General features: G+C 38.4%; 1 protein-coding gene across 1 annotated transcript in view; it reads right to left on the bottom strand.

Moving 5' to 3' along the window:
* LOC106724223 (neurobeachin-like) overlaps window positions 1-12,497 on the bottom strand; it is a gene marked incomplete at its 5' end in the record, with an annotated part of 217,421 nt that overhangs the window by 69,900 nt on the left and 135,024 nt on the right. Inside the window, 2 exons of the mRNA XM_014530729.1 lie at window positions 4,206-4,352; window positions 7,280-7,399. Coding sequence (XP_014386215.1) covers window positions 4,206-4,352; window positions 7,280-7,399 — 267 coding nt within the window. The remainder of the gene's footprint in view (window positions 1-4,205; window positions 4,353-7,279; window positions 7,400-12,497) is intronic.

Genomic DNA, 12,497 nt, shown 5'->3' with positions numbered 1-12,497 from the left:
AGATAAACAATCCAATCAAAAAATGGGCAACGGACCTAGATAGACACTTTTCGAAAGAGGACATACAGAAGGCCGAAAGACATATGAAAACATGCTCAAAGTCACTAATCATACGAGAGATGCAAATCAAAACGACAATGCAGTATCATCCTACACCTGTCAGAATGGCTATCATCAACAAACAATAAGTGTTGGAGAGGATGTGGAGAAAAAGGAACCCTTCTGCACTGCTGGTGGGAATGCAGACTGGTGCAGCCACTGTGGAGAACAGTATGGAGTTTCCTCAAAAAACTAAAAATGGAACTCCCATTTGACCCACTGATTCCACTTCTAAGAATATATCTCAAGAAGCCAGAAACACCAATCAGAAAGGATATATGCACCCATATGTTCGTACCAGCACAATTCACCATAGCTAAAATTTGGAAACAGCCTAAGTGTCCATCAGCAGATGAGTGGATTTAAAATCTGTGGTACATCTACACACTGGAATACTATGCTGCGGTAAAAAAGAAGGAATTATTTCCATTTGCAACAGCATGGATGGAACTGGAGAGCATTATGCTAAGTGAAATAAGCCAGTCAGAGAAAGATAAATACCACATGATCTCACTCATTTGTGGAATATAGAGAACAACATAGACTGATGAACAGGGACAGATCCAAAGACAGAGAAACTTCGATCAGACTATCAATCCCCAGAGGGAAAGTAGGGGAGGGAAGGAGTAAGGGGGAGAGATCAACCAAAGGACTTGCATGCATATAAGCCAAACCAATGGACACGGACAACAGGGGATTGAGAACATGAGTGTGTGTGTGGGGGGTGGGGGGGTTGGGGGTTAATAGGAAATGAGGACACATTTGTAATACCTTAACCAATAAAGAAATTTTAAAAAAAGAAAAAAAATCAATTTGATCTTTATCTGTATTCTATCCACCTTCCCTTTTTCATACTCTAAACTTCTTGAAAAAAATATTAATGTCAAAATTTTTTGCAGATATCTTTCCTGATATTAATTATACTCTTAGTATTTAAAAATTGAGAAAATACATACAACACCCATAAATTTAAAGCCAACTTCCATTAACAACAAGGGGCCCTTGAAATACTGGCAACTTACAAATGTAATACATTTTCATGTAATGCCCAAAATTTAAAGGCATGTTCTTTTAAAAGTTCTCACTTTAGCCCTAACTGGTTTGGCTCCCTGGATAGAGCGTCGGCCTGTGGACTGAAGGGTCCCAGGTTCAATTCCAGTCAAGGGCATGTACCTTGGTTGCAGGCACATTCCCAGTACGGGGTGTGTAGGAGGCAGCTGATCGATGTTTCTCTCTCATCGATGTTTCCAACTTTCTATCTCTCTCCCTTCCTCTCTGTAAAAAATCAATAAAATATATTTTTTTAAAATAATAAAAAATAAAAGTTCTCACTTTATATAGGTACTCTGTATCTATGTTGGGATGCTAGGAAAACCGGTATCACATGAATGCTTGTGCATAGAACATAGTGACTCAGGGTTAACACTCATTTTCACTGTTGGTATGGAAGAACATGATAAGAAAGAGCCATATGACAAATTACTAAGTTTGCAAAGTGATTCAGGATAATGTTTTCTCCTTTCTAAATGAAAAAAATTACTCTATATGTAGCCCCTTTTCCTTTTTGCACCTTAAAAGCACCCATCAATTTTGAAATTTCACTATGGCAATCATATTGGATTTATGGTTTGCATATCTGTATTTACTTGATTTTCTAACTTTATGTCTCATTGGTTTGATTGGTCACTCTACTTATCATTCTGTTAGTGCTTAAAGAAAGCCACTTAAAATATTTTATGGAACAAGGCAAAGCAGTAGGCAAGGAAGGCAGACTGCAATTACAGAAACACTAGAGGGCTGGTGCACAAAATTCGTGCACAGGGCAGTAGGGGGGTCTCTCAGCCCGGCCTGCACGCTCTCCAATCCAGGACCCCTGGCTCCTAACCGCTCACCTGCCTGCCTGCCTGATCGCCCCTAACCACTCTGCCTGCCTGCCTGATTGCCCCTAACCACTCTGCATGACTGCCTGATGCCCCTAACTGCTCTCCCCTGCCGGCCTGATTGCCCCTAACTGCTCCCTGATCGGCCCTAACCCCCTCTGCCTCAGCTCCCACCACTGTGGCTTTGTCCAGAAGGACGCCCAGAAGATGTCTGGTCTAAATAGCATATTACCCTTTTATTAGTATAGATTCCAATGCAAAGCCAACACTTGGCACAGCTATGTCTCAAACCCAACCAAAGGACCCATGAAAGAAGAAGTAACTAACTGTACAAGCACAAATTCACTCTACAGATAGTTAAACAAGTAAAATGTATGGAAAAAGGAATGATAGCAAGTATTGCCACCTTGACATAAAAATGACAGCACTAAAACAGAAGCTGGCTGGAGAACCTAGCGAGAGAACATGGCAAGAGAACCTACACAGAACCTGGCTGGAGAACCCAACTATGCTGATCAACCAAACGCTGTCTCTGTGTCATTCCTTCTTCGCCGACTCCGTCCACACCTTGGGGAACCCCTGGACCTGTTGGGGCTGGACCCCAACAACATATATAATTACATATTGTTTTTGTGATTAATCACTATGCTTTAATTATGTTCAATTTGTAACAATGAAATTGGGGGTCACCACAACATGAGGAACTGTATTAAAGGGTCGCGGCATTAGGAAGGTTGAGAACCACTGCTTTAGACAATAAAGAATTATTTTTTAAAAACAAACAAAAAAAAATGACAGCACTATCCTAATGCAATTTATGATTACTAAAATCACTGAAAACAGCAATATATTTTCATAATAGTAAACTCAAACTGTCACTTATATGTCAACATGGAACATAAAATTGAAAACAGAAATACTAATGCAAAAATAAAGACAAAAGAATTACTTTTAATGTCTGTAGTCCTTTTTCATAACACAATCTTTACACTGATTATTTAGACATAAGGTTTAAAATAAATCACCAGCTCTTCCATACAAGCCATGGACTTCTTCAGAATCATAAACACTTTCACATACACTGTATAATTCTTTTTTAGCTCCAAACATTTAGTGATGTCACTATTTCCAATGTGATTTTAATAAAACTCTTATACTAGTAACTCTTTTCCTAGCCAGGTGTGCTGCAGGGGTTGGGAGGTGGGGAATACAGGAGAGGGAAATTGGGGAACATTTGTAATACTGTCAATAATAAGATAAAATAAACAAAATTAAATTAAAAAGCTAATCCTATCCTATATAATAAAAGCCTAACATGCAAATTGACCAAACGGCGGAACGACCGGTGAAACAACCAGTTGCTATGATGTTCACTGACCATCAGGGGGCAGACGCTCAACACAGGAGCTGCCCCCAACCCACAGACCCCAGGCCAGCCAAGGTGGGTGCCATCAGGGCCCCCCCGATTGCCCCGCTGATCTCCCCACAGAGGGAGGAAACTGGCAGTGGTGCCGGGGTTGGGGCCGGCGAGTGGGTGGCGCCAAGGCGGGTATCAGCAGGGGCCCCCGATCACCCCTCCAGTCACCCCACAGATCAGCCCTGATTGCCAGCCAGACCTAGGGGCCCTACCCATGCACAAATTTCGTGCATTGGACCTCTAGTTCATATATGTAAATGCAATATCTTACCTAATTAAGTTTTCATTTTAAATATTACAAAGCAGGAAGAATATAATAAATCATATTAAATAATTAGCTTTGCAAAATTAGGATTATTACTCCGTAATCACTTGCCTACCCTAGAAACGAATAATTTCAGCCATATGTAATACTTTATACCATTTTCCTTCTAAATCTTTATTCTTCCTAGGTTACCTCTAATTTTAAAAATAATAGTCATTTCATTTGTTTATTATATATCTTTCAAAATTTGATATTTCAAATAGCACATTAAGCAATACGTTTTTATAAATTTCTTATTTCAAAATTATGTAAGAAAAGCCATAGCTTCAACATTAGAAAACAGACTAAAGAATAAAAATAGTTCATGAAAGGTAAATGTTAAAAAAAGAAAAACACCTTTGAAAGAAATAAACATAACAGCTGAATTCCAAAAAATAGAGATGACTTTTAAACCACATTGAAGACTATCACTATATATTATATCACATTTCACATAGAATTTACATAAAACTTTACACAGAATTTATAAGAGAGTTCTTACTACCTTATATCCAGGTCCTAACTGATGAACTGCAAATATCTGTGCAGGGTTGAGTGCTTCACTGAATACATACACAGCACCAAGTTGACCACAGAATACTCTATTTGCATCAGCAGTTTCGGAGGATCCAAGAAAGCACTTGTCATAGCTCTATTTTTAAAAAGTCATAAAAAGCAAATGTATTATTTTCTAATGACAAAATATTTAAGGATACCTTCTTTCACTGTTATAACAATAAAAGAAGAAAGCATCAATTAATTCTTACAGAGTATTTAAGTAATAAAAGCCAGCTAAAGATTTTTAGGAAAGATAAATCAGTTAAATGTTTTATATTGATGGGCAAGTTAAACAAACAATAACCATTTACTCAATCACTTGACCACTTCTCCAACTTTATATTTAAAGGCAAAAGGGCTTACTTATAATTATTTATTTACAATAGTAAAAATTATTTTAAACTAAAATGATTTATTATTATTCATATTCAGAGAGAGACTCATCTGAATCAGAGAATAACTCGTCCAATTTTAATCATAAATACATAGGGCCTAATTTTAAAAACGCAACCTAATTTTTCCATTATTGATATATTCTACTATTTCTCCAGACAGAGGAAATCACTTCCCTCTCTCACATAAGTAAGCATTATTCAGAATCAGAAAAGATCACAAAAGTCTGATGCCTAAAGCAGATGGTACAGTGCTCTCCATCTGGAGAGTTGAGCACCTAAGAAGCCATTCTTAACAAGACCTTTCCCACTAGGACAGTGGTTCTCAACCTTCCTAATGCCGCAACCCTTTAATACAGTTCCTCATGTTGTTATGACCCCCAACCATAAAATTATTTTCATTGCTACTTCATAACTAATTTTGCTACTGTTATGAATTGTAATGTAAATATCTGATATGCAGGATGTATTTTTATTGTTACAAATTGAACATAATTAAAGCATAGTGATTAATCACAAAAACAATATGTAATTATATATGTGTTTTCCGATGGTCTTAGGCGACCCCTGTGAAAGGGTCGTTCGACCCCCAAAGGGGTCGCGACCCACAGTTTGAGAACCACTGCACTAGGATGTTTTAAACCTCTCCTAATACTTGGTCCCACCCATCTAGACCAGTGAAAGCAGTCACTGCTGTTTCTCTCTCACATCCTCACAGGTTATTACACTCATGTGAATTAGATACAAAATCAGAAACTAGTCATTAACTATCCAATCCTTAATTAAAAGTATAATAACTTAAGAATTGACTTCATAATGCATATGTGCATATGCATTACTGTCCAGGCCGCTCCATTTAGTGGAGCGTTACTGCAAATAATTCACAAATCTAAGTATTTTCTTCCTTGTATTAAAAATATATATAACCGTAGAGATAATGACAGTCAACATGATCACTGAGGTTTTTCCACTCTAATAAAAAGACTTTTTCCTTTGGAGAGCAAAACTTAAGAATTTCATCTGTATATTCTAATTCTGACAAAATTATCCTCATAAATATTTACTATGTCCTGACTACAAGTTTCTAGGACAAAAAACAAAAACTTTTCCTATAAAGGAACAGATAGGAAATATTTTATGGTTTGTAAGCCACATATAATTTCTGTTATCTTCTTTGATTTTTGTTTGTTAGGGTCATTAAAAAATGTAAAAACAAGATTCTTAGTTTCTAGGCCATACAAAAAGAGGTAAAGGGCCCTGACCTAGAGTACAAACTAGACTATGCATACAGTGCTACTAGGAGAACAAGAGCCAATCCCTGCACTGAGAAGACTGAAGTCTACTGAGATGCAGATAATATTGAGATATGAATTTTATTAAAAAGAGGCTTGCTGGAATTATTCTTTGGGCATTAGAACACATCTCTTATTTTTGCTCTAACAGGCTTGGATGAAGATAAGAGAAGGCCCAAAATAGAGAAAAAAGAACTTTTAAGGTTTTAAATCTATATATCCTCTATTAAGAATCCAACTATGTTATCTCCACCACTGCTAATATTCTAGTCAAAATTACTATCTCTTTGTTACAGCAGTAAATCATTTAACAGATCCCCCTGCTTCTGCCAATTATTTTCCTTAAAAATATTCTCAATACTGCAGCCTGATTGATGTTTCCAAAATACCAATCAGCATCATGTCTCTAGTCTGCTTATAATCTTACTAGAGGCCCGATGCACGACAATCATGCAAGAGCAGGCCTTCCTACTCCCAGCTGCTGGCACCAGCTTCCCTCTGGCACCTGGGACCCAGGCTTCCCTCTGTCTGCAGGCAGGCACACAGGGCCCGGGCTTCCCTCGAAGTCCTGGCTTCCTCCAGAAGGTGGTCAGGAAGGACTTCCAGTCTAATTAGCATATTACGCTTTTATTATTATAGATAAAGATTTTTAGACTAGATAACATTGGAAAGCCCAAGCCTTATGTTAGTACATGAGGCCTTGCATATTTGACTGTCTAGTATCTGCTTTGCCTCATCTCTTATCTGTTCTCTTCCCTCTGCCCCAAACAAGCTGGTTACTTTGTTGTTTAAGAAACTCTCCAGTTTTGGCTTAAAACCTTTCAACATACAATGAATGGGATATTCCCCCCAAATATCCACATGACTTGCTCCCTGAACTCTAATAAAATCATTTCTGTATCATCTGGCTTCTCCCGTCCCTAAACCTACACTTTCTATACCTGTTCCCACTTAATTTTAGTCCATAGAATTTATCACCATTTATCTAATAAATAGTAGTGACTATATGTTATACTTATCTGTCTAAGGTTTTTGTGTCATATCCAAATAAGGTGAAAGATACATTTTTAATGCCTGGGATTCTGGAAATACTAGAATACAGCCTTGATGTTTTTGACCTAATATTTAATAAATTATCAAAGCATTTTTTCTTTTTTTGTATCACTAATCATGTCTTGTGGCAATTATATTAAATTTAAGACTTAAAAATTCACTTAATAGAAAAAAATTCAAAGTAAAACTATTAAGTTTCTAACAAACTATTTTATTATTCAATTATAAACAATTACATAGCATATGCTCAAATACATTAAAACACAGGTTAAAATAAAACTTACATCATTTGTGTTAACATGCCAAGCCATATCACCATAGGATACTAGCTGTCCATTCACATAGCATCGAATTTCACTGTTTCTCCATCGATTGTATATGTGGACAATGCTGATCATATACCACTTAAATGAAAAAAAAATTAAAGATATCAATAAGTAATGTTTAATTTTTATTGTATAAAAAGCAATTGTAACATTCATAACATACCTACAAAAAATGCTTGCAGCAAGTAACAGTTGCCCTCTACTATTTAAATTCCCTCATCCCATTTCTCATCTATCAGATGAAAGAAGTAATTCATAAAGAATAAACTTGTGATTTGGACAGAGCTAGAAAGCCTTGAATCTTACTAAACCTTCCAATTAACAAAGATCCAAAAACTATGAAATTATGATTATATTTGTGTTGATTCATTTAACAACATTTACATTGTGCCAGGTACTGCAAACCCACAGATTTGACAAGACTGAACATAGTTCCCACTTTCCTGAAACTTATGGTATAATGAAAAAGACATACATTGAACAAGTAAAACAATATAGGATCACAAATCATAATGATTTCTGTGAGGAAAAGAGAATGGTTTAAAATGAGAGAGAATAACCTAGATTCTACTTTGGACTGCATGGTCAAGAAAGACCTGACAAATGAAAAACTTTTTAACATTAATAGTACAATTTAGATACAATTGAAACACACCATTTAGACTTATTAAATCAGGGATAATTTTATATTCTAAACTTAACTTATGAATATTCATTAAAAATAAAGAAATAAATTTCAATTGAGTTCTCATTTTTTATTTACTAGGTCCCACAAATTTTTAGTGTTGTTGGTTTTTTTTATATAGATGGTTTAAGGTCTGTAATAATTTGTGGATCCAAAACTTAGTCTCTTTATAGTTAACTAGAGGCCCAGTGCGTGAAATTTGTGCATGGGTAGGGTCCCTAGGCCTGGCCGGTGATTAGGCCCATCGGGGCCTTCTGGCTGCTGGCTGGGGCCTTCCTTCAGGCTGCTGGCCAGGAAATTCCTTCCCCGGCTGCCAGCTGCCGGTGGGGGCCTCCCTTCCATGGCTGGCAGCTGCCAGCCGGGGCCTCCCTTCCCTGGCTGCTGGCTGCTGCCAGGGGCCTTCCTTTGTTCCGCACAGCCCCCTGGTGGTCAATGTATGTCATAGCGAGCGATCAAACTCCTGGTCTCCTGGTCGAGCTCCCGAGGGGACAATTTGCATACTAGGCTATTTAGATAGATAGATAGATAGATAGATAGATAGATAGATAGATAGATAGCCAGCCTAAAGCAGAGAATATAAAAATAGTTTTCTAAAATGAAGAAAAACACAAATGATTTCTAGATATTTGAGCAAGTATACCTTCAGTGGATAAGGGGGAAGGGGGATAATTAGACTAGCTTTCATAAAAAAAAAACATAAAAATATAGACTACAGACTTTGTTCTCCAGATTACTTAAAAGCACTATTCAATTATTTAATAAATATTTGCAAAGTACATAACTTTAATAGTAATTCTCAACTAAAATTTGTTATTTCAAGTTGTCTGGAATATTTCGAACAAAATTCAATTCATTTATTTTTATTTAGAAAATCAACACTAAACAACTCACAGAAAACAGTAATATATAAAAAAAACATTATTTATCAACTATAAAAACAATGTCAGGTCAAATCATTTAACTCATTTACAAGTTTTTTTATCTTCTTAAATTGTTTCATTCTAGGTAATCTAATTTGTTGCAAACTGAGACATTAAAGTTAGTCATTTAACAGCTCATGTTTCTAAGTATTACAAACTTATGAGAAAAGAGCTCATAAAATTGAGCATCAAATAAATTTAAGAAAACTTCATAGATATTTACATATGTAAGAATCAAAATTTATCTAAATAGCCCTAGCTGGTTTTGCTAAGTGGATAGAGCATCAGCCTGCAGACTGAAGGGTCCCAGGTTTGATCTGGTCAAAAGCACATGCCTGGGTTGCTGGCTTGATCCCCAGTAGGGGTGTGCAGGAGGCAGCCAATCAATGATTCTCTCTCATCATTGATGTTTCTCTTTCTCCCTCTCCCTTCCTCTGTGAAATAAAAAAATATGTATTTTTTAAAATTTTTTCTACATAATTTTCAACCATAATGCAATCTAGACACAATATGTACATTTTTAATAAAATTTTGAGAAATTAAAATATCTAAATAGAATAGACATGTTTATAAATATAAAAATTTTCTGCTGCTGAAAGATATTTTTAAAACAAACACTAAAAGCTGTACAATTGAGAGATTCCAAGATGGTGGCAAATAAGTAGAAGCTACACCGACAATCTCCCAGTACCAAATTGAAATTACACTAAAATATAGAGATATCATCCTGAATAACCTACAGAAGACTAAGTGGAAAGAACCCTTATAAACAAGGATGTAAAGAGGAGGCCACATCAAGATTGGTAGGAAGTGTGGTGGTGCAAGAAGTCTGGTTAGGCTCGCACAGGCAGCAGCTGAAATTCTGGAGAAATGTCTCAGTTGTAGGGGGTTACCTCTGAGAAGTCTGGGATATAAACACAAGCTGGACTCCCCAGCCCAGAGTAACAAAACTGGGAAAGGTGCCTACATAACACCTGGCTATGAAAAGCACCAGGGGTACTGTCCAGCAGGAGAAGATGGCTAGATACATAGGCACCCCCTTAATGGGCCAACACTCTAAATTGCATTTGCAGCCACTCAACTTGGACTCCGGCAGAGAGAGGGCAGGGTGAACTAGAGCTGCATGAGGAGAGTCTGGGGTTTGTAGCTCTGTGGAGAAAGCCACCAGGATCACTATGCTGAAGAAGCATTCCCCACTTCTGCAGAAGCATTCTTTCTGGGACAGAGCTTTCCCAACAATACAGCTTCAGCATGGGGGGAAGCAATTGCCTCACCAATAGAAAATCCTCTTGTCCCACCCTGGAGAGTTTACATCCACTGTGCGAACATGCTTCTGGGCCTTGGGCTAGAAAAAGCAGATCTTGGTGCACAGCTTGGTCCTTTCCACATGCACTCAGACACAGCTGAGGAAGCCATAAACTGTGGCTCTCTGATAGCTCTAAACAGGGTACTCAGAGCCCATCATAAACAGCATGTGACATTGGATTAAACAACAGATCCTCCAAAGGAACCCAAAACCAATGAACCCAGTGGCCAGCTTCAAACAACAATGGAGAAGGATCCAATAAGCTCACAAGCAGTATATCAACAGGGAAATATTGGCAGGATCCAAATCCTGCTAAGGTGAATTCAGCTTCATGTAATAAGCATCAGCTACAGACTGCATGCCATGTTGAGGCCGAGCCTTACTGTCAGTCAGCCTGAAGAGAAAGCTCATGCATAAATGGGCCAATAGCAAGTAAAACTCAATTACAACAGGAGGTCACACGCAAAGAACACAGAGAAATTATTACAGCACCCAGGTCTGGCGGTCATGGAGACTATGCCACTGGGTCCCACCTATCACATAAGGCCACCCTACCAAGACTGGGATTCGTATATAATACATAGAAACAAATGCAAACAGGCAACTAAAATGGAGAGAAAACGAAGCAAGCACCAAAAGATAATTCTCTAGAAGAAGAGATAAATTAAATGGAGAGAAGCAATTTATCAAATATAGAATTCAGAATAGAGATTATAAGGATGCTCAATTGCATGAAAAAAATAAACAGAAACTATGAAAAACAACTTTGTAAAATGAAGAATGACACAGCAGAAATAAAGAATACACAGGAAGGAATAAACAGCAGATTAAAGGAAGCTGAGGATGGAATCAGTGAATTGAAAGACAAGGTAAAAAAAATCACTAAATCAGAGAACCAAAAAGAAAAAGCAATTATAAAGCAGGAGTACTGCTTAAAGGAGCTGTGCAACAATCTGAAATGTTCAGCATCATAGGAGTACCAGAAGATGAAGAAAGTGAGCAAGAGATACAGAACTTTGCTGAAGAAATGTCATAAAACTTACCTGACCTAGTGAAAAAAAGTCACACAAGTTCAGTAAGCACACAGAGTCCCAAGCAAAAAGAACCCAAAGAGGACCATGAGCAGACGCATCATAATGAAAATGCCAAAAATTAAAGAAAAAGAGAACAGAGAAAGAAAAAAGCAATTTGTTAACCACAAAGAAGCTTTCATAGACTGTCAGCTGATTTCTCAACAGAGACACTGTAAATCAGAAGGGAGTAGCAAGCAGTATTCAAGGTAATGAAAAGCAAGAATCTAAAATCAAGCTGGTTCTATCCAGCAATGCAATAATTGAAACAGGAGATGAAATAAAGAGCTTCCAAGACAATAAAATTGGATAAAAGAGTTTGTTAACAACAATCCAGTATTACAAGAAATGTTAAAGGGACTGTTAGAAGAAGAAAAAGAATGAGAGAGAAACAAGCAAAAATAATACAAATGACAATCTACACTAATAAAAGAAAAACGTGCAAATTGACCGTACCTTCGCTGCACCTTAACCCACGACCACCAGCCAATCAGAGCGACTATATGGAAATTAACCCAACCAAGATGGCGGCCAGCAGCCACAGAGCTGGAGAAAGCAGGAGACTTGGTTGCTCCAGTGATGGAGGAAGCCAAGCTTCCCGCCTGCCGCGGGCGGCTCTGAGCTCCACTCAAGGCAACAAAGTTTCAATTATAGAAGATAAATAAACCCCAGATACCTGCTTTCAGCCGGCCGTGGCCACGGACCTGGAGTGAGCAGGAGGCTTGGGTTGCACCTAGCGATGGAGGAAGCCAAGCTTCCTGCCTGCCCTGGTCAGCTCTGAGCTCCACTCAAGGCTACAAAGTTTCAATAATAGAAGGAATATAAATCCCAGAAGAAAAAAAAAAGAAAAAAAAGAGAGGCTGGGAGCTTCCGTCACCGGGGGGCTTGGCCAGCCTGAAAACGGCCCTCAGCCCCTTACCCAGACTGGCCAGGCACCACAGTGGGGAACCCCACCCTAAAGCGGGTGTGGCCAGCCTGAAAAGAGACATGAGCCCCTCACCCAGGGTGGCCAAACCCCAATGGGGTGAGGGTCCCCACTGGCGGGGGGGGGGGTTGACCAGCCTGCAAACAGCCATCAGCCCCTCACCAAGGCGGGCCAGGCATCCCAGTGGGGACGACCACCCTGAAGGGGGTGTTGACCAGCCTGCAAACACCCATCAGCCCCTCACCCAGGCTGGCCAGGCACCCCAGTGGG

This window comes from Myotis brandtii, unplaced genomic scaffold (genome assembly GCF_000412655.1).
Source record: "Myotis brandtii unplaced genomic scaffold, ASM41265v1 scaffold77, whole genome shotgun sequence".
Classification (NCBI taxonomy): Eukaryota; Metazoa; Chordata; class Mammalia; order Chiroptera; family Vespertilionidae; genus Myotis; species Myotis brandtii.
Note: the sequence above shows the minus strand (reverse complement) of the source record. Positions and strands in the feature narration are given on the sequence as shown.